Source organism: Triticum aestivum, chromosome 5A (genome assembly GCF_018294505.1).
Source record: "Triticum aestivum cultivar Chinese Spring chromosome 5A, IWGSC CS RefSeq v2.1, whole genome shotgun sequence".
Taxonomy (NCBI): Eukaryota; Viridiplantae; Streptophyta; class Magnoliopsida; order Poales; family Poaceae; genus Triticum; species Triticum aestivum.
In genome coordinates this window covers 575,872,461-575,895,703 of record NC_057806.1, presented here as the reverse complement: position 1 = coordinate 575,895,703, position 23,243 = coordinate 575,872,461, and the positions used below count along the sequence as shown (strand labels likewise).

Sequence of the window (23,243 nt, the reverse complement as noted above, 5' to 3'; positions counted from 1 at the left end):
TACTCCCAACGTGGTCAGTCGTCTTGGCCAGCAGTCCACGCCAAAGAGCTTATGGTGCTTTGGTCTCATCGACTGATTGCAGTGAAGATAGGGTCAATCAGTTAGGTGTGTGTTTTGGTTAGGGATTCTCTTGTTTCGATATTTTGTGCCCCATGTATTGAGTATATAGCAAAAAACTATTACATTACAGGCTAAACTATCGCTTTTTTTAATTTTTCAAAAAGCTACCACAAATTTGGCTGGCTGTTCCAAAAAACCCAAATTGCTGAAGCGTTAAGTTCTAACCGCGTTTATGACAGAGGGGGTCCACTCGTCAGGTCATCGTTATATTGGACCGTTAGTTGACCGTTATGACATGTGGAACCCACATGTCGGTCCCTCCAAAAAATAAAGAGCAAACCGGCCCCTGTAAGTTTTGTAAAAAAGCAATCAGGTCCCTGTTAGTTTCAGAAAAAAGCAATCGGATCCCTGTGCTCCCGTCCGCCTTCGCCATGGCCGGAAGTTGCTGTGTGCTGCTGCCGCTCGCCGGCGCTGCTCCCGGCCGCCGCTGCGTGCCGCTCGCGGCTGCTGCTCCACACCGCCGCCGCGTGCCCGCCCATTGAAGAGGACCACAGGCGGCCACCACAAGCTGCATGACGGCGCGCTGGCGAGTCTGCACGGAGCCGGACACTTCGAGCGGCACCGCGCGCACCTGCAGCACGCCCGTTCCTGCAGCGCACATGGTCGTTGCTGCATGCCGGCGGGGATGTCGTCGGCGGCGGCGTTGCTGCATGCCAGCGGGGATGGCGCGGCGGTGGCTTTGCTGCATGCCAATGTGGATGGCGGCGGCGGCTCGTCCATGGAGCAGGGAGGACGAGGAAAGGAGGGCTGGAGGTGTGGGGCGCCTCTCGGGATGGCGGCGGCGTTCACCGGCGAGCACGCACAGTGCGGCAGAGGTCAACCCGCTCTATCGGGGTACTCTCTTCCCTCTGGTGGCTGGAGGTGGGAGGAGAGGTTGACCCTGACTTGTGGGCTCAACAGTAAACTTAACAGTCAACAAACGGTCAAATGATTTTTCTCCTGACACGTGGACCCTCCCTGTCATAAACCTGATCAAAACTTAACCATTGGATCATTAGTGTTTTTTGAAACAGCCAACCAAAATTGTGGTAGCATTTTGAAAAATTAAAAAAAGCGGTAGTTTTTTGTAGGGATAGCATGTAATGTGGTAGTTTTTTGCTATACACTCCTCCTTCTCCCTTTCCACAAAACTGCTATCCACATATGAATGGCGTTGGCGCCAGCTGAAAAGTGGACCATCTTGATGCTGATCACTGAACAGATGCTCAGCTATGAAGTGCCTTTTAACAGCTTTAACCAGTGATTTTTCGTTGCTATGCTTAGTAAGTATTCTGTAAATGAAACAAATCATTAATATAAAATATACTTGACTGACAATGAAAATAAATAAAGCATCATTAGTTAATGATCCACACATGTTAGCTAGCTCCATCTTCATGCGTTCTTCACCATCGTTCAAAATATTTAAAGCAAATCCATAATGGCACTGATAATATGTCAACTTCCCGAGCACGCAAGCACCGCCTGGTACATTGGTTCATAGAATTAGCACTTATAGTGAAAAAGACTAGGGATGGCGTTTCTAAAGTTTCTGTCCAAACTTCATGCATGCCCTGAATCCGTACGATTCCAAATTAAATTAAAATATTATCTTCATGTTTAGAGATTTCAGCAAGATAGAAACAGGTTAAGAAGGCATGAGATTTACCAGCAGAGTATGCCAACGTCAGTAATCTATGCGGAGGTGGAATAGCAAGCAATTTATGTGCTGCATAAACGAGTATAAGTAAGCATGTAGCAACAAATTCAACAATGATTAGCTTTGCAGGTTTCCAACATTGATACTCATCATTATGAATACCCATATTCCAAATGGGTTACTAGTAAATGCGTCTTACATTTCCAATCTGAATAATAGGTACCCCTCAGAAAAAAAGCTGAATAATAGGTGCACTTCTGAATAACTTACCAACCTGGCAAATAACAACTACGTACTTCCTCCGTCCCATAATCACTAGTGTCAAAAAACGACTTACATTATGGGACAAAGGAAGCAGTAGTGATTTTTTTACATTCTTTATCTAATTTGACAGATCCCCTAATCTTTGCTGGAACATATAACTTGGACCACTGGGTCGAATAAAAAGTTTCTTCGTCCAGAATAGGATTTCATTTAGAGTTGTAGCTCACAAATAACTGTATCTATCATCGCGTACTAGGTTGAAGGGCAATTCACATCTCATGATTATAGATGGAATGGAGGTCGAGGCACCTTTATTTATGGAAAAACAGAGAGGAAGAGTGAAGAACGTAGAGCTCGCAGCGTAGGCCACGTCGGCGGCGGTGCTGAATTTCCGCAGCGTGGCGTCCTCCGCCTGTGTGAGCGATCCCTGCAAAGGGAAGCAAGAAACCACCAGTCCAGCACCAGTCCAGTTATAGTGGCAGCAACAAAGTGAAAACAGGAGCGAAACCTTGGCCCGCAGGGAGATCTCCAGATCCTGAATGGCCTCCCCACGCTCCTGCATCACATCAGCGGTAGAAAATCAGTCCCTTGCATGACGACGATGGAGGAGGAATCGGAGGCCACGCCTCCATCGAACCTTTCCGACGAAAAGCCCGAAGAGCTCCTTGGGATTCATGGCCGCCAGCTCCTGTGTCGCGGGAGGGAGAAGTTGCAGCGATTTGGGTGGGTGAGAAGCAGAGTCGCCGCCACTGGCTGGGTTTCCGGCGCGATGGGGATTAGGCGCCCACGTCCGCATGCACGCCCGCCCGCGCCCGCTGCATACGCCCGAGTGATTAAAAAAAAACGATCGGCAAACCCTATCTTCAAGACGCCTCACCCGCCTCCTCTCGCGCCGCCGCCGCCGCCATCTCCGGTAGTATCTGGCCGACGAAAAAAAAAAACATACGCGTTGTGCGCTACGCCGACAACCGCCTCAGTCGGGCAGACGCCTCCGCCGCCGGCAGCTCGTATCCGGCGACAACCGCCTCATGTCTGACGAGCAACGAGGTACGCGAGGCGCTGACATAGTAATTTAAGAACGGATTTTAATTGAGAAGATGTTACGTGATGTTTGAATGTATATTTGATTATATATGAATGTGTATAGATTGAGGCTGAAATAGGATATGACGGTGATGATGGCGGTAGCGACGACGGATCATTGTCATTGGATGAAGACGAACATGATGGCGAAAATTATATGAGTTTGGATGAGTCTTACAGTGGCAATGTAAGTGGTCTGCATGTTCTCAACCATATTAAATACAAGCATCCGCGATGACAATAACATGTTTGACTGTGCACAGATAGAAGGGGATGATGACAATAAGGATATGGATGTAGATGATTCATATGCTGAAATCGGAAGCCATGTAGGTTTAGATTTATGTAGGTTATTTTAAAGTGAAATTAAATACGCATCAAGTCTTACATATCATATTTACAATTTGCGCAGATGGAAGTGGAAGGGTACTATTAGTGAAAAATTTTCGATGATGCCAATGACGAAAACGATATCGATGCATCTTATAATGACAGCTCGAGCAAAGTAAGTAGTGGAAAGTGAATACATATAATAGTCCTTATACAACTATTTACTGATATATACGGTTGTTTGTATTTTTTTCAAGAAGAGGATGGTGACGCGTGCGAAAACGATGATGATGCCAATGGTGATGAGTGCAATTTTGATACTGGATACGATGAATACCAGCAAGAATCACTGGACAGGCATTGGACGGTGATGTCCACGACGTTCAGGACAGACGAGGAGGCATATGATTTCTATAATGACTATGCGAAAAAGCGTGGCTTCAGCATTAGGAAGGACAACTTGAAATATAGTAAGGGTATCGACGCACGTAGGCGGTTGAGGAGGTTTCTCTGTTCAAGGTCTAGGAAACGACATGCCAAGTTTTGTACCATGGAAGGAAAGAAGCGCAGGCTGAGAGCGGAGACTCAGTGCTATTGCGAGGCCCATCTAACTGTGAAGGTTGACAGAGAGCGCTCCATTTGGCATGTCAGCAGTTTCAACGATGATCATAGTCACACTCTTGCTAGACCAGATGAAGTTATATATCTTTGATCTCATAATCAGATAAAGGAATACCAGAAGCTCGAGATCTTAGCAATGGCAGGTGTTGGGCTCAAAAAATATTGGATTTATGACAACTTCGTTAGTAGGTATGGATCATATGCACTGGCTGGTTTCGGGAGGAGGAAGCTTTATAACATGTGTTATAGGGAGAAAATGAAGTTGCTAGGAAAGGGTGATGCGGACACTGCGATTGGTATCATGATGACGAGAAAGGCAAGGGATCCAGACTTCTTCTTTGAGCACACTGTTGATGCAGAAGGAAAGCTGAAAAACATGTTCTGGTGTGATTCTCAGTCACGTCGGGATTACCTTGACTTTGGTGATGTAATCGTCTTCGACATCACTTACAAGATGAATAGGTACGGAATGCCATTCATACCTTTTGTTGGTCTAAACAATCATCATTGCACCACTGTGTTCGGTTGTGCAGTTGTGTCAGATGAGACGGAGGATACATACATTTGGGTGTTGGATACCTTTTTAAGAGCTCATTGTCAAAAGAAGCCGAGGTCTGTAATTACTGACGGAGACGCAACCATGATAAGGGTCGTCAGGAAGGTCCTTACTGACGTGTGGCATCGACTTTGTTCGTGGCATATTGAGAAAAACATGCAGAAACACCTCCACCACAAGTCCCTTAAGGAGTTCAGGTCTCTTATTTATTATGTCACTACACATGATGAGTTTGAGGCGAGATGAACAGCTTTTAGAGCTAAATGGGAGTCGGAGAAAACTGAAACATGGTTGCGTAGGATGTACCAGAAGAAAAGGCTTTGGGCTGCGTCATATCTCACCGGTGGGTTCTTCCTTGGTATGCGGAGTAACCAGAGGAGCGAGAGTCCGAACTCTTGCCTTCATATGCATCTTGACTCTGGCATGACAATTGTTGATATGGTTGTGCATTATGAGAACTGCATTGTTCGGCTCCGTGAGAACGAGTCACACGACGACTACATGTCCACACAAACACTCCCTGTACCAGTACTCGACGAGTTCAAATGCATTGAAAAAGCCGCTGCCGTGACTTCACTGCGGTGAATTTTTACCTCTTGCAGAAAGAAATGAAGAAGGCAGTGGATCTTGAGATCATAGATAGACTGGGTGGAGCTGTCAGTAGGAGATTCATAGTGGCATGGAAAAATAACAGGCAACTGAGATTCAAAGTGGACTATACACCTAGTAATTCAGAAGAAATGGTGAAATGCAGTTGTGATAGTATAAACGTAAAGGTCTTCCATGCAAGCATGTTCTTTATGTTTTAGCCAGGTTGAACGTGCAGGACTTACCTAGGTGCTTAGTGCTGCGAAGATTCTGCAAAAATGCTAGAGGTGGACTGCCCGTGAAACGCACTAGCGATCTCTTCGTATGGGGATGGGCAGGTACTAAGAAGAGAACTAAGCACAGTGCGTTGACTATTTTGTCTGCGGAAGCAAATCATACGGCATGTCATAAACCATTTCTATTTGATAAACTGAAGGCTCCTTTGGAGGATGTGATAGCAAATAAGGATGTTGAGGAGGAAGATTATGTGAGACAGCATAGAGTTGCACATGATGATGCTTTTGTGCTGAATCAAAATCATGTTTTTGTTGGTGACCAGAAAAAATCAATACGAAAGGAGCACCGAAAGGGCAGAATAACAAAGGCCGTGGTAAGGAATTTGGCGTGACTACAAATGGTAGACCGAAAGGTTTTGATGAGAAACCTCCTGTACGTCTATGCGGTTTATGCAGAGAAAAAGGTCATTTCAAAAATAATTGTCCTCAGAATCCAAAGTATGTGCACACCATTTCATTAACGTTATTTTCTTGTTTAGTTAATACTTTACAAAATTTTGACATATATTACAATTTTTCTATGCAGGAACATGGCATGATGATCATAGCAAAGAAATGTTTGAATAAAAAGAACAACTTCTGATTATAGTTGACGATTTATTTGGTTGTCTTAAAGAATAGTATTTATATATTTGTTTCGTTACATCGATACGGGAGACTTGTAATTGGTGTTTACTTATGTCATATTTGTTGGCACTATACTCGTTGTCCTTAATATGATATGCGACATATAAATTTTACGTTATAATATGATATGTGTTACACAAATTTAACATGATATGTAATATATACATTTTTTTCGTACAAATATATGATTTTGTGTATAAATAATGCATGTTGGGCGATCAGAGGCGCTGCACAGTCGCCGGTTGCTTTAATTTAAAAAAATAACATTAACAGGCGCGGCTGGCCCGCGAGTTGCGCCAGCGGCCGCAGAGAGGCGGTACGTACGAGGAGGATTCAGGAGCCGACGCAGAGGGCGATCCCGAGGCTGACGCCACCCTCGGCCGCAGAGGGGCGCACGTACGAGGAGGATCCAATAGGCGCCGCAGAGGGCGATCCCGTGGCTGACGCCGCCCTCGGGCGCTAAGGGGCACACGCGGGCCGATGTAGAATCAACCTCGGGGCCGGCAACGGCCAACCCTGGGGCGACGCTCGGCGCGGGCCCGCTGGCCAGATGACGCGGCCCACATGCGCCATGTACCGGCGAACATGCGGCGCGGGCGGCGCTCGCCTCTAAGATCGTCATCATATATCATCGGAGTATTTTAAAACCCTAAATCGTATATTCGCGAGAACACTCATTGAACATAAATTAAAAATTAAATAATAAAATAAGAAATGATTAAAATGTATTTTTAATAAATTTGCTAGGGTACATAAACTTGACATGCTAAAAATATTTGAAACTCACATAAAAAAATAAAATATCCACACACAATCCTCAGTCATGACCAAATAATATTTCGACAATCACGTAGAATTGTCGTATGATATTTTTATTTTTGTTTCCTCTTCGCAAGTCGAATTACTTTATTCTTCACTTCTGTAAGCTTATTTTCTGGGAACATAATTATTCCAGCTATCATTCTTGCTCTCGAACTATCAATAGATTCCTGAAAATTAATAAAAATAATATTATTTTCATCACTTATATATGATATAATGTACTAATTTTTCATACTTAAAATGTACCCACCTGAGAAATAGCAGTAATAAATTTTTCTCCGTCCCAGTATTGGAAACAACGAAGGACGAACAGTTCACATGAGTTCCTGTGTTAAAAAAACATAAGTGCAATTTTGAAATCACGTTAAGTAAGATAGCACTAGATCAATTAATGTATTTCAAAAGCACATGCTACATGTAACTCACCCATCTTCTTGTTGAGGCATGTCGTAGGGGACTATAGGCCATGCGGACACATCCAGGAACGACATAATAACACTATCATTTGCATCTTGAATATCTCCTGCAAGTTGCTCTCTCTGACAAAAAAATATGAACACATTGACTACATACGGTAAACAAATTATATGGTTAATTGTACACACATGAATACGAAAATTATAAAATTTCAACGAATTTCCTGGTAGCTTCAGAGATATTTTCTCCCCCCCTCAAAGAATCAAGAATTTGAAACTCTTTCTTTCTAGTGTGCAAAACACATGTAATCCAATGGTTTTTATCCATATTTAAAGCAAAATAAGCCTATTTCATACTTAACGCATGACATAAGCATGACAATAAAAATACATACATCACCGGATATTCATGCATGGTTAAGTATCTGGTAAACTCTTGCCGCAAAAAGTCCATCATCTTTACCGTTGTTGAATATTTCATGGTTCTTATGTTTTGGTGAGTGCTCGTACGCTTTCACGTACTGCACAGCGGCACGCACCATATCATCCACAGAATGATCAAATTTTGGGGTTGTTTCATTAAACAGTTCTACAACACAAGTCAATAAAGTTAAAGTACAAATTTGTACTACATGATTTCCAAAAATATATTCATAGCATGTTTAACTTACTCGTTTTCGCGGAACGTTCCACACGTTTTCTCGGAGTCTTTTTAACATAAGGAGATGTCATGTACTTTGACGCACACCGCTTTCGTTTCTCTGGAATCACCTCCTTCTTCTCTTCTACCTCGCTATTACCATCTGACAAGGCCTGTGACACTTGTTGCTCATTTTGAGGGACTTGCCATCTTGTAGCTTCTATTTCATCGATTTTTAGAGATGATGCTTCTTTTTTTTTCTGACTGCTCTGGGACATCTATTGGCTCCTCCTTCTCATCTTTAAAGGTACTCAACTGACCAGTACTAAATTTGAACGAATCCCCTTCTTCAGAATTCAAATCATAATGTCCACTGCCATTTCGGCCATTAGGTGTGTGTTTGTCATCATACTGAAATTCTTTTTTAGGATACTTGTTTTCATACCTGGACTCACTATTCTGTCCATACAGATTTTCTTTCTCCTCTGCCATTGTGCCCGGTTTGTACCGTACACCTGTTTTATTCATTTTCTCTAACAGTCTCTGCAAAAGTAAGCTCAGTCACATGTTATATCTTTTCATTAATTTATCGAGTTTAATAAAGTGCATATCAGAGTTGTTACATTTTTACCTGTGCGCATAACTCCGGCATACGAAACAATTCCTCACGAATTTCCTTCATATCATTCATAACCCGGTCCATAAAAGGCTTTAGATTAGCAGGGACCTCGGACACATTGTCCACTTTTTTTCCCGTAACGAATGACTTTCGGCTACTATGTTTCTTACTGCTTTCAACTTGTTCATTTGCAAGTTTTTTCATTCTATACTCCTTCGTAATGCAGTCATCAATCTGCAAAGTGAGTATGCAATGACAACATGAGTACATAACATTCTCAATGCATAATCAATGTACTAGTAAATAAGCATTATAATATTACCAATCCATGGCCACGACCATTTTCCAGGTCGTACTTGTCTCGTTTCTCCGCTTTAGATTCAGTCCAATTTTTTATTAGGGGAACTTGCAACGACAACGGGTCATTTTTCGGGCCGGTGGTTGGCTGCACCTTCTTCCAATATAAGTACTACAAAACAAATGACAATATAAGTTACGAACACATAAATTAAAGGAATATGAAATAGCATTAATTAATAGCATACATGGAGTAGGGATAGGTTGCCACATGGCCATTGCCTCACACAGCCATCCTGCTTTAGTTTACCAATCTCCGTCAAACAAGTTCGTAAAGTGAACACGTTAAAATTCAACGTCCTTATCCATTTCACGTCATGCACCAACGCGTAGTACTCCTTTGGTACGGAGACAACCGACATGAGTGCAATAATGGTCCCCAGCAAAACAAGAACAACCATCCGAAGAAATTCATCATCGGCGGATTTATTCCTCACAATCTTTTGAATCAAGTTATCTATCATTATGTGACCATTTTTTTTGTGAACGTACTGAATAGGAATTTTCTTTATTAACTCCTTTCCTTCCGTCGCAAGAATGCCAAAAACATCCTCACCTTCATTCTTAAACTCAAATATTGAAAACACATCGTCCGGTCTAAGTGAAATAAGGCCTTTAGTGCCACTATGTTCTTGTATCATGAATTTTTTGTTGTTTGGGTTATAACCTAACATCATAAAATGCAGCAAAAAATCTCTCATTTGTACTGACGGAATGATCAACATATCTTCCAAGCCTGTTTCGTAGAACCTAAACCGTTGAGCGGTGGTAAATTTTTCAACGAGACTTATCCACTTCTCTATGGAACATGGAATCACACCATCGATGTCCATACTGCATGTTAATTTTTTCCTATTAATACATATGATTACGCAATAGCATCGACAGAAATTGTTCGAGGCGGGAAACGTGACCTTAATCCGGGCGACATCCGCCGAACAACGGCTGTGGCGGAGCCGAAAGCAGGCAGCCCAGCGTTGGCGATCTGCGCCTACGTGCGTGGGGCAGTCTGTGCCAACGAGCGCCGTTGACTGTGGACGGCGATGGACGGCGCTGCACGTGCGGCGAGGTCGTTGCGCGCCTGAGGGCGATCGTGGTAGGGCAACTAGGGCCACGGGGCGGCGTACGGGGGCGAGTGGTGTGGATAGGGTTCCGTCGTGCGTGGCGGTATACGGCGATGGAAAAGGAAAAAGTAATTCGTTCGCCGACTGGGCCCAGGCCCGATACCGCCGAACCTATCGCGCCCAACCTATAGCAACGGCGGCCACCGCCGAACATGCTAATGTTTAGTCCCACATTGCTTCTCGTCATGCTAATTCACCTGTTTAAATACCGTAGTCTGTTTGCAATGTCAAGTCCTTTAATGTGGCGGTATCACTTAAGAAGGTTAGCGTAAATTATGCTCTAGCACTCCATAATCATGGAGTGTCACAACAATAATTCACATTAATCTTCGTAAGTGAGTCCGTCCGCAATATGAGACTTTTTATATTTTTGTTTTTAATTTTTTTAATTTTTTCATGAAACACCACCATGTTTTTTTGACACGCAACATGATGGCACGGAAGCACACCTGCAAAATTGGGGTGTGTTTCGACAGTCGATGCATTTTCTACGTTTTTCTCCGAGGAAATGCCCAGAAAAGGTCTTCCGACGTGACGCAACTTCCATTCGTACTCCGATTCCGTCGTAATCTGACGTGCGAGACCGTGGGGGTCACTGACACACGCATGCAAAAGTTGTGTGCGTTTCGTCCATGTTGCCACATACTCACAGTACAAATCTGAGGTGTCGGTTTGGGGTGTGACATGCATTCAGTAGGTGTTCCTTTCGCAAAGCCATGAAACGTTGGGATTTTTTTCACACGCTAGAGTATGGCACACAAGCACGCCTGCAAAATTGGGGTGTGTTTCGATAGTCAATGCATTTTCTACGTTTTTCTCCGAGGAAATACCCAGAAAAGGTCTCCCGACGTGACGCAACTTCCGTTCGTACTCCGATTCCATCGTAATCTGACGTGCGAGACCGTGGGGGTCACTGACACACGCATGCAAAAGTTGTGTGTGTTTCGTCCATGTTGGCACATACTCACAGTACAAATCTGAGGTGTCGATTTGGGGTGTGACATGCATTCAGTAGGTGTTCCCTTTCACAAAGCCATGAAACGTCGGGATTTTTTTTCACACGCTAGAGTATGACACACAAGCACGCCTGCAAAATTTGGGTGTGTTTCGACACTCGATGCATTTACTATGATTTTCTTCGTGAAAATACTCAAAAAACGTCTCCCGACGTGACGCAACTTCCGTTCGTACTCCGATTCCATCGTAATCTGACGTGCGAGATCGTGGGGGTCACTGACATGCGCATGCAAAAGTTGGGTGCGTTTCGTCCATGTTGGCACATACTCACAGTACAAACCTGAGGTGTCGGTTTGGGGTGTGACATGCATTCAGTATGTGTTCCCTTTCATAAAGCCATGAAACGTCGGGATTTTTTTTTCACACGCTACAGTGTGGCACATAAGCACGCCTGCAAAATTTGAGTGCGTTTCGATAGTCGATGCATTTACTACGTTTTTCTTCGAGGAAATACCCAGAAAAGGTCTCCCGACGTGACACAACTTTCGTTCGTATTCCGATTCTGTCGTAATCTGACGTGCGAGACCGTGGAGGTCACTCACACGTGCATGTAAAAGTTGGGTGCGTTTCATCCATGTTGACATGTGTACTCACAGTACAAACCTGAGGTGTCGGTCTGGGGTGTGACATGCATTAAGTATGTGTTTCCTTTCCCAAAGTCATGAAACATCGGGATTTTTTTTCACACACTACAGTCTGGCACACAAGCACGCCTGCAAAATTTGGGTGTGTTTCGATACTCAATGCATTTACTACGATTTTCTCCGTGAAAATATCCAAAAAAACGTCTTCCGACATGACGCAACCTCCGTTCGTACTCCGATTCCGTCGTAATCTGACGTGCGAGACCGTGGGGGTCACTCACACGCGCATGCAAAAGTTGAGTGCGTTTCGTCCATATTGACATATACTCACAGTACAAACCTGAGGTATCGGTCTGGGGTTACAATACGTTTTACCTTAAGTACTGCTTTTAATATAGTAACTAACTCATTATAATTTTTTAATAAACTCAGAAATGTTAGGCAGTAACCAAAAAGTCATAATCAATTATTTTCAAATAATTGATTATTACTACTTATAATTTATAATAAAAAACTTATTATTCTTACTTATAAAGTAAATAATAAAATTGAGGTGACGTTTTCTATATTAACTAGTTCTATATTAAGTAGTTTTTTTAATATAATTACATAATAAATTATATATTAAGTATTGTTTTTAACATAACTACTTAATAAATTCCATATCAAATACTTTTTTAAGAAGAGTATTTTCCAAATTATTATTAATTATAAATTATAACAAAAAACACTTTACTATTATGAAAACAACTGTAGCCATTAATGCAAAACAAATAACAAATAAATAATGAACATTACATAAATTATAAAACATTTATAACAAATAAATAATGAACATTTTTAAACAATAAATAAATAACAAAACTAATCCCACCTCGCCCGCCGAACGACGCCGCGCGATGGCCGGCCCAGTGACTGTGCGCGATGGCGCGCGTGGGCTGGCCCATTGAGTGTGCGCCCGGTGCGGGGGCAGGGTCGGCAGTGGCGAGGACTAAAGTTTAGTCCCACCTCGCCCGCCGAACGACGCCGCGACCGCCTTATATGCCCAGCTCGCACAGCCCTTTCAGAACTCCTCTGATCCCCGCCCCGTCCCACCGCTGCCCCGTTGGCCTATGTTGCCAGCCATAGCTGGGCCGAAAGGCCGGCCCTTTCGCCACCCGACTTGATCGGGCCGGAACGATTTGGCGCACTTGCGGCCTGCCAGCATAGGCGGGCTTATTTTTTTTAATCATGATTTTTTTTTTGGCTTCTACGATTCACGGTGCGGGGAGGTGGAAGGGGCACTTTTTTAGTCCCACCTCGCGCGCCGAGGGACGCCAGGACAGCCGCCTTTGAGCGATTTACTAAATAAGATAGTAATAATGTCATATGACTTCAATTAAAGTCAACTAACATTATTACTATCTTATTTTTTAATATCAGCTCGTCAATTTGCGCAGAAATAACAATAGTAAAGTTTTCTTATGTATAATTTAAATAAGAAATAAATTCTGTATTAAGTACTCTTTTTAATATAATTACTTAATCTTATGTGGTAAATCCGTCAACACTACAGGAATTTTTCGACATCCCTCAAATGAACCCAATTTGTTTCCACAGTATTGCATCATCATGAATGGGATGCATGACAAGTTTCATGGATTTTTGCCATTTTATGAATTTTCTATAATTCTTTCGGTCGAAACACTTTAAATGCTGACCGGACGTGACGCAACGTGCTCTTGGTATCGAAATACCATAAATTTTTGGATTTTGTGTGGTAGTGGGCATAGTAACTCACATGCAAAATTTTAGGCCATTCTGAAGATGTCAAAAAATTGACTTCCTTCTCCGTAGATCGTTCGGGTAGGAGCAAAGGCCCTGTCCAAAAACGAGTTATTTTTCGACATTTTTTAAGTGAATATGATGCATGAATTTGAAACAAGTAAAACGCTGACCGGACAAAAATATTACAAAACTTTATGTATTAATAAAACAAACTTTGCGTAAAGTGCTAAACTATCAAAAATAAGATACATAATAATGATTTGATCTGAATTTACAATGCACTAGCAGCACTACCACAGCTGCCCGAACAGTGTAACACTGTCCGGTCAGCTACGGTAGAGCTGCCCGGCAGTGCAAAGTCAAATCACATTATTACTATCTATCTTATCTGCTAGGATGCATGAATCCGCCTATATAAGCCGGTCTGGGCGTCCTTTGGCGAGCGAGGTGGGACTAAACGAAACCATCCATCGTACCAACCCCGCCCCTGCGCCCTCGACCGCTCGTAGGCGCGCCTTCCAGCGGCCCACTAGGCCTACTGAAATCGGCCCACCTTGCCAGTTAACGCGCAGCGCCGCGACAGGCCGCTCGCACGCGCGCCTTACAGCGGCCCCACAGAAATCGGCCCACCTAGGCGGTCCACGCGCAGCGCCGTGACAGGCGAGCTCTATCTTTAGTTCCACCTCGCCTGCCGGAGCTCGCCTGCACCATTTTAAATAGCGCGCCCCGCCCTACACCGACGTGATCCGAAGAAATAGACCGCCAACTTTCACAATGCCGCCTGGTTGGGCCCGTGGGCCTTGTGGGGCTGAAAAGCGTTCCCTTTTGCCGATCGGCTTGATCGGGAGCGACTTACTAAGCCTCGCTCGGCTCCGTGGCGGTGTTCTTTAAAAAAAAAAATCTTCTAACTTGTTTTGCGAATATTATGTCAATTTTTTATTGTTTGGTTTTATATTTACTTTTCTAGTTTTCATAGGTTTTTTTCAATTCAAGTTTACTTCTTTTCTGATTTTTATTTTTTATAATACAATAGCTTTTTTAAAAAAAAAAATCTTCTAACTTGTTTTGCGAATATTATGTCAATTTTTTATTGTTTGGTTTTATATTTACTTTTCTAGTTTTCATAGGGTTTTTTCAATTCAAGTTTAATTATTTTCTCATTTTTTTACAACACAACTCTTTTTAAAACTAAAAATAACAGTATCGATTCAAACACTTGATTGTTCAATTACATTTAAAAACCATCCATTCAAACACTCGATATTTCATTATAGTTTTCATAGATATTTTACATAGTATTGGAAATAAAACTTAACTAAAGAACATTACGAAAATAATTAAACATTACTAAACGACATTTTGAAATAAACCCTAAACTACTCGTCCTCCACACCGCCGAAGTCTGCCTCGTCATAGAGGCCGTCGTCGTTGTGGCTGTTGTCGCTGTTGCTGCTGTTGTCGTCGAGGGGCACCACGGGCACGGCCGGCGCAGCCATCGAGTCCTCGAGCGCGGCGTGATACCCGGGAAAGTCCTCCGGGTCCTCCGGGTGGATGGCGCCTGGGGCGACCTGAATGTACTCCTGAACGAGCGGCGGCGGCTGCGGCATGTTCTCCGACTCCCGGAGCGCCGTCAGGTAGCCTGACATGTCGTCCGGGTCGCCGGCCTCCGCCGCCAGCCGCCTGTACTCCGCCACCAATGCCGGCTCTGGCGGCTGCTGCGGCTCGGGCGGAGGGGCGCGGCTGGACCCTGCGCCGTTCCTGCCCGCCATACGGCTGGACCCGGCGTCGTTCCTGCCCGCCGTACGACGATCGCCGGGGCCGAGGCGGACAGCGCCGCGGTCACTGCCTGGGCCTCCGCGGGCGGGTGCATGGCGCCGAAGTCGAGGCGGGAGTGGGTCGAGCACGCCTCGCCGCGGCGGTACAGCTCAAAGTCGTACCCCGGTGGAGCTGGCATGGCGCCGGCGACCGCCTGCGCGCGGTACGGCGTGACCACCTCCTCGAAGGTGCGCCCGTCCCAGAGCTGATGCCGCCGCGCGCGGTTGTGCTTCGTGGGCGGGCGCGGCCGGCGTAGGCGTAGAGGCGGCGCAGGTGATCGTCGGCGAGGCGGTCCGCCCAGCCGGGGTTGTTGGGGGCGTACTGGGGTCGGCGAGCTCCTCCAGCGACAGGCGAGCCCTGTACAGGCCGACGGCGCGGGCGAAGAGGTGGGTGCCGACCTCGGGCACCGACGCCACAGGAACGCCGTCGACGCTCAGGCGCCACCTCGCCGGCAGGCGCATGTCGGGCGCGGCGGGGATGACAAAGTGGGCAAGCTCCTCCGCCTCCTCGAGCGTCAAGTTGGGGCGTGCCATCGCCGGCGAGAGGGAGAGGTACGGCGCGCGAGGTGGTGAAGGGCGCAAGAGGACGATGCCGGCGACAAGGGGAGAAGGAGAGGCGAGGCGAGGGTGGTGTGCGAGCCGACGGAGGGCGCGAGGCGCTCTTTATAGGGCGTAGTGGTGGGTGGGGTGGGGTGCCGGCGATCAATGCCGGTGGGCAGCCGAGCGGTCAAGGGCGCAGAAGGGCAGGCGGCGGCGTGTGAATCGGCGCCGGCGATTAATGCCTGGTACGCGAGGGTGGCGTGCGCAGGCGCGCGACAGGCGGTGGCGTGTGAATCCGCGCCGCCCGCGGACCGACGCCGGCGACGGGACGTCTCACTGCGTCGGCGTTAATGGATTGGCCTAATCCGCGCCGAATTAATGGATTAGGTTTAGTACGCGTGGGCCCGCCCTCCTCACGCGGCGTACACCGCCCACGTACGGGCGTACAGCGGGCCGTACGGACACGCGCCTCGCTACGCCGCGGTATGCCGCGGTACGCCTTCCCCACCTTAATTTCTCATCCTACTCCTACTCATTTATTCTCACGAAAGGGTATCTTTTAATCTGAACTGTTGATGTGTCCAGGGGTTGTATGGAAGAAGAAGTGATCATGGTATCAGTTTTTTGATCCGCTCCCTCCTTCCTCATGGCCTCCTTCCTCATGGCCTCTGCGCCTCTTCCCACCTCCTCTCTCTTCCCCTGGCCTCCCCACCCTTGGCGGTGGTCACCACTCCCGAAAATATATATTAGAGCATATGCACCCAGGCCCTCTCTATCTAGCCATCCATGTCCTGCTTTAAGATTCGTGCAAATACATTTCTCTTTTTTGTTTCTCCCACATAGGATATATCTTGAAGTTCAAACCTATGCAGCGTGGCAAAGCTTTCTGAGTAGAATCTAGGATAAATCGTTCAGACTTTTTTGTCAAACATAAATATACAAAATACGTTTTGTTTGATTAAAAAAATCATTTTTTTAGTATTTACGTCGGACAAAAAATTCTGAAAGATTTATCCTAGATTCTAATTAGAAAGCTTTGCCATCCTGCATAGGTTTCAACTTCAAGATATGTTCTATGTGGAAGAAGCAAAAAAGAGAAAATTTCATATAGAAACTTAGTTGTGTCACACGGATCTTAAAGCGATATTGGAGAGCTAGGATAGCAGGGCCTGGGTGCATATGCTCTAAAAATCCACGTCCGTCACCACTCCTCTTCCCCTCCATACCGCACCACCTGTCCCGAGTTCTTCCCTTCCCGACCCTCACCAATGCCATCTGTGTCGAGGGAGCCAACATTCACAATCATGTGCGTGTTCATGTGGACATGAAAGGAACCAACTACTCGGCATGGTGCGGCCTCATGTTGGAGACGATCGATCAATACGACGTCACCGGCCGCATCAGTCCCGACTTCAACGACCACGCCGTCGACACGACATGGAAGGCGGTTAAAAAATGGTTCTATGAGACCATGAGCCTGAGCTCGTCGGCTCCATCATCAATCGGGAGGCCATTACCTTTGAGATCTGGTCGGCGATTGAGGCCTTGTTCCTCAACCATCGTCGCTCTCGCCAATTCTACCTAAAGTTTGAGCTCCATGGGATCTGCCAGGGTGACTCTTCCATCTCCACCTTCTACGCTCGACTCAAGTCCGTCGCGGATGACCTGCGAAACTTGGGCAAACCGGTGGATGAGATGACGATGAAGATCATTGAGAAGACGTCCTCACCCCTTGGCGTTTGACATTGTTGTGGGCATGTTCCTGCAGGATGAGATGACCTTCAACAGTGACTTCTCTGGCTCCCACAGCGCCCTTGCTGCCAACACCCAGCAAGCTGCCTGGTGCGGGTTCCAGTGGTAGCAAGATCGACTCTACATCGCCGAACCAGGGAAACAACAAGCCCCGTCGTTTCACCAACAATAGCGGCTACCAGGGCACTGCCAACTCGCCGAATCCGTGGACTGGGCACGTCTACGCCTATACAATCGCGCTCCCTCCTCCGCCACGCCCGCCTCCGGCGCCAAGGATCCTTGGGTTGCGTCCAGCGCGCGCTTACACCGCCTCCACTACGCCACACCAGGCTACGGTCCTGCACCCCCGATGTTCAGCAGCCCCACTCCACCCCCGCACCGGACACCACTAGAGTGGATCACGCCGCACTCATGGGCGCACTGCACAACCTTAATCTTATCAACACATAATAAGATATGTTAAGGGCACTCTTGATTTCGGTATGCATATTACTCCTTCCACCTCCACCGCCCCTTGTTGTGTACTCCAATGCCAATTGGGTTGGATGTCCCGATACACGTACGTCGCTCCATGTCTGGTTACTGAGTATATCTTGGGGATAATTTGATTTCGTGGTCATCCAAGCGACAACTAACCATGTCTAGGTCCAGTGCAGAGGTTGAATATCGCGTCGTTACCCATGCTGTTGCCGAAACTTTGTGGCTTCGTTAACTTCTCCAGGAGCTTCAACACCGATTGACATATCTATTGTTGTCTACTGTGATAATGTGTCTGTTGTCTACATGTCTGTTAACCTGCTTGTGCAACATCGTCGTACGAAGCATATCGAGATAGATATTCATTTTGTGCGCGACAAGGTCTCACTTGGCGAGGTTTGGGTTTTGCATGTCCCTACCTCTTCGCTGACATTTTCACAAAGGGGATGCCAACTGTGCTCTTCGTTGAATTCCAGTCCAGTCTCAACATTCGGGAAGCCCGCATTGATAGTGCGGGGGGCTGTTAGACTATAGTTAGCTTGAGCTATTTGCAAGGAGATGAATCGATCACAGCCTTATCTCCTATGCATGCGCCATGCACTACACCGCCACACTCTCTGATGTGCTCTCTATTTAATGAGCCCTATTTAATTACCCCAACAGCGCGTTTGGTTCATGGGAAATAGAGATGGAGAATGAGAGTTGAAGGGTGAGGAGATTAAAAATTCACTGGTTGATTAGAGGGGAATGAGAGTTTAATTAAGTGGGAAAGGAAATGAGAGTTGAGGAAGCCAATTCTCACAGTTTTCTTTTCACGGGGTACCCTGTTAATTCCTGGGCAGAGTTTCATCCCACACTAATTCCCATCATATATCAAACAAGGAAATGTGAGTAAACATCTATTTTCCATGCTTAATCCCTTCATAAACTCCCTTGTGCAAACTTCCATTCCTCTGTCCAAGAGTAAGAATACAAGCATGATGCATCTCTACTCATACTCACTTTCTATCTCACAAGTTGTGGGCTGTACGGCTTAAGATGGTGGGATTTTTCGTCTTTTTCTGAAAAATATGCGATAATTCTCATATGCATCGATCAAAATTCCTAAAACAAAAAATGAAATATTTAATGAAGAATCTAATTATTTTCCCCTTTTGAACGCATGGACATTTTTGCTAGTATTTAATTAATGGACTTATGAAGCCCACTGATTGCACAGCATGGAAAATAAGAAAACTTACAAACAGACTCTTTAATAGATGCAGGGAAACCTCGTAGTGGTACACAAATCCTACTTGAAAATATTTAACGGACTTAGGGTGCTTGTGGTACATCTGAGCTGAGGAGAGGAAATTCATAGCCCTGATATTTAGCATGTAAGCCGTTGCTAGCAATAGCATAGCCCAGGCTGAACCGGCTGAGAGCCTCAGGAATATGCTTCCCATCTTCTTGGGTATTTTGACAGGTCATGTTGATCTCACTATTGGGACTAAACCACTGTTTAATGCTGTGTTGTCCACACTGCTCTCCCCCGGCTTGGACAATGGCAGAGTTCGCGCACATGGTCAGGGACGGCAGGTTGATGACCCACTTGTCCAACTTGGTCGGCTGCTCCAAGCAACCAATGATCCTCCTGCAGAAGAAGAAGTCTCTTTGGTGCACGTACAGCACCGGAGTCCAACTGCACAGCTTCAACGATTGCTTGCGCTTGGACGGGATCAGCGGTCCAATGAGCTTCTTTACGCGCTTGGGAATGGGAAGCCAGCCAAGTATGGCCACCGGTGGGTGTGGGTTGAAGGCGAAAGTCGGGAGCTTGATCTCCTTCTTGAGCACCATATGAGTCCCGACGTGCAGCGCCAGGGACGCGCCGGCAGAGTGCCCGGTGAGCCAAACGGGGCGGCCTGGATTATCCAGCATGAGGTGGCCGAGCTTTTGGTAGGCGAGCTTGAAGCGACGGGCGTACTTGACGGCGTCTACAGTAAGCCTGTGTCGGTGCCCCGGAAGGCGACGATCAAGTGTGGAGCGGACTTGTCCTTACGGCCTTGGCCCACGTACTCGAAGATGGCAGCATAGACGTCGTCGCCGTCCTCGAGCGGCTCCCCGTGGAGGCGGAAGCCTGTGTCGGGACTTAGGGGGGTAGCTTTCTTCTCCCTTGAGTAAACATGACTGACAATGCGGGCCAGGCAATCACGGCGATACTCCTCAATCGTCCTACAAGATAATATTCATATTGATAGTGATTTTGTATGTATGTATGTATGTATGTATTTTGGTTCGAATTAATTCGAACTAGACTAGAAACAAAGTCAAACCATGCATGCATGCATGCATGCATCGTGATTCCAAACAGGTAGGGCTTCCCCCACAGAAACAAACAAACAAACAGGTAGGGCTCCAGGATGCATGGAGTTAAGGTAATTAATGTTCTTACCAGTTGATCGCCCGGCAGTTGATCAAATCCGGTGATTGGAAGGCGGCGCTGGTACCAGGAATAGGTTGGTCCATTTCGATAGCGTCACCCTGAGACAAACCCAATTCCAAGCCGGTGGCCTGCTCGAGCTCGATGTCGATGTCCATAACATAGAACAGATGGTCGATCCCGGGCGCCTGGTACACCAGTACGTACATGCACACGCAGCCATAATTACTAGTACTACCGCACTTCTAAAGTTAAAAGCCATGCATGCTGCATGCTACTACAGATCGAGTGCAGATACGATACCTCATTTTTGCCGGCGTCTGAATCGTTGCCGACGGCGGCTTTGATGTCGCACTTGTCTTGATAGACCTGTGCAGGTGCAGCGGCCAACACCGAGACGGAAAGGAAGAGAAGCAGGAGGAGCCGCGGCATTTTGTTATAGGCTGGTCAACAACTTTCCGCACCGATCAGCTCCCTCTAGGCGAGCATATATGTTGAGCTGATTCAGAGCGCCAACCGCTGATCAAGACCTGTTTGCATTTTGTATGTTTTTTTTTTCTTTTTCCAAGGGTTGTATTTTGTACTGTATGTTTGGTGGGCTTTGGGGGTAACCTATTTATACTTGTATGTTTGTTGATGAATATAGGTTGGCGCCGCGTTGCCACATTGCCGCTTGCTTTGGCCACAAACGAGGCGTTGCCCAAAAATATTAGTTGCAGTCATGAAGATCAAAGTTTTTGGTCTCCGCCCTTCACATTAGCATCTTACGGACATTTTTCTTTTTCTTTCGGTGATGCAAAATAAAACCTTTGAGGTATCTGCGAGAGCTAATGCAATATTCTCGTTAGGGATCGCGACCGGCTGGGTCGGGTATTGGTTTGTCATTACCAAACCCGTACCCGCCCCTTGCACCATAAACCGTTACCAGTAGACATATCCGGTGGTGGGTATTTTTTTTTACCAATTACATATATACCCGTGGGTATTTTTCTTTACCAAACACATAACTTTTAGCAGGTAAAATCCACCGGGTAAACAAGCTGCGGGTACTCGTTGCATGCATCCTGACGTCGCACTGCCGTGGACCTACCACGAAATGTCGCCGATATGATTCATCTATGAAGAATCCGGTCTAGAAGGCATTATGGGAATTGAAGACGCCGGCAAAAGTGAAAATTCATTGCCGGCAATCACTGTATGTGGCAATCAAACCCATGTCATGGCGTTCTAGCAAAGCGCCATATTTACAGCCGGAGTCAATGCCCTATATGCTCCATTGATGTGAAAGTATAAACCATATGTTCTTCACATGCCCAAAGGTAAAAGAGATCTGGACGTTCCTGGGAACGACGAAACCACCGACGAAGCTTGCTTTGCGGTGGTCAACAAATAGCGTACCCTGCCAGGTGTTCGACGGTGTGATCTTGTTATTGTTGTGTGCTGGTACAATGTTGAGGATGTCGCTTATCGTTATCGTCTCGGTCAGCTAAGGATTAGAAATTAATCAGAAATCGGCCGATTAATCGATTTTATCAGTCGACTATTAATCGGATATTTTTGTTTGCAAATCTCAGGTTCCCAACACTAAAGTACGCTCTATTCAACACTAAAACAATATTGGATAGAAGTGTTGCCTTGATTCCTAGCCTTTGAATCCTTCTATAATGACAAACAAAATAGGACAACAATACATATTGCGTAACAAGGTCCACAAAACAAAAATAAACTTAGTTTTTGCCAACATAGTGCCATGAATAGGTCTGATTTATCGGTAGATTCCCGATAAATCACTTGTCAGAGCATAAATCGGTCCAAAAGATAAATGGTGAAGATAAGGCATAATCTTATCGGCCACCCTCTGATTAGTGATAAATCGAAAGATTAATCATTGAATCGGAAGATTTTTTTGAACAACTATTGGTACACATGTTGGGAACAAAGAAAGTTTACTCGTGGAGAGTCTTTGTAAGCATCCATTCGGTCTGCTCAAGCAATTTCGGTGTTGGCATTGAATTACTCCAGAGTGAAAAAAAATTGAGAACGACGCGGATCACTAGACATGGTCGGAACAAACCACAAGAGGGCTTTGTCAAAAGGCTGGGGGGGGGGGCAGCGGCCCCCTGGCCCCAACATAGCTCCGCCACTGCCAGTACCCCACAAAGCCGCCAGCAGCAGCGATAGCTGGAACGTAAAGTGCGTGCAAGGCAGCCATCCCGTGCGGTTCACCGCCGGCTGGCATGCTAGCCTAGAAGACTGGCGAAGTTGGAACGAAGAACGAAAGAAAAATGTAGAACAGCAGGAGGGAATAAGATTGGTACCTCGCAGCAGAGAAGGAGACGAGCGCGAGCTTCTGGATTCCTTGCTTCTGGAGGACGGGGATGCTAATGGTGAACCTCTGGACCGCATTTTGTGGGTAGTATATACGAACAAAGAAAGTTTACTCGTGGAGAGTCTCTGCAAGCATCCATTCGGTCTGCTCAACCAATTTCGGTGTTGGCATTGAATTACTCCATAGTGAACAAATTGAGAACGACGCAAATCACTAGACATGGTCGGAACAAACCACAAGAGGGCTTTGCCAAATTGAATGCGGATGCGGCATTTGATGTGGTCATAGGTTCGGGGAGGACGGGTGCTATTATTCGTGACTGTATGGGAACTCTAATTGCAAGTGGTAGTTGGAGCATCCCTACAATCGATACACCGCCAATTGCTGAGGTGTGTGCACTCCATGATGGTCTGTTCATTGCAGGAAACATTGGCTGTAACAG

General features: G+C 46.0%; 1 protein-coding gene across 2 annotated transcripts; it reads right to left on the bottom strand.

The window, feature by feature from the left end:
- Positions 1-2,015: 2,015 nt before the first annotated feature.
- Positions 2,016-2,836, bottom strand: LOC123107780 (uncharacterized). Of its 2 annotated transcripts, XM_044529700.1 has the most exons (3): positions 2,661-2,836; positions 2,532-2,579; positions 2,016-2,450 (listed from the first exon to the last, which is right to left on the bottom strand). In XM_044529700.1, the coding sequence occupies exons 1-3, from the start codon at positions 2,817-2,819 to the stop codon at positions 2,247-2,249; spliced, it is 411 nt and encodes a 136-aa protein (XP_044385635.1). In that variant the 5' UTR covers positions 2,820-2,836; the 3' UTR covers positions 2,016-2,246. The 2 variants fall into 2 exon arrangements, with proteins under 2 accessions (XP_044385635.1, XP_044385633.1); XM_044529698.1 differs by having other exon boundaries at positions 2,016-2,579.
- Positions 2,837-23,243: the final 20,407 nt, after the last annotated feature.

Bases quoted from the DNA above. Each gene is read 5' to 3' on its own strand.
- LOC123107780 (XM_044529698.1), bottom strand. From the start codon at position 2,819: ATGCGGACGTGGGCGCCTAATCCCCATCGCGCCGGAAACCCAGCCAGT. The intron at 2,580-2,660 runs GTTCGATGGAGG...GATGTGATGCAG, and splicing joins TCGGGCTTTTCGTCGGAAAG to GAGCGTGGGGAGGCCATTCA.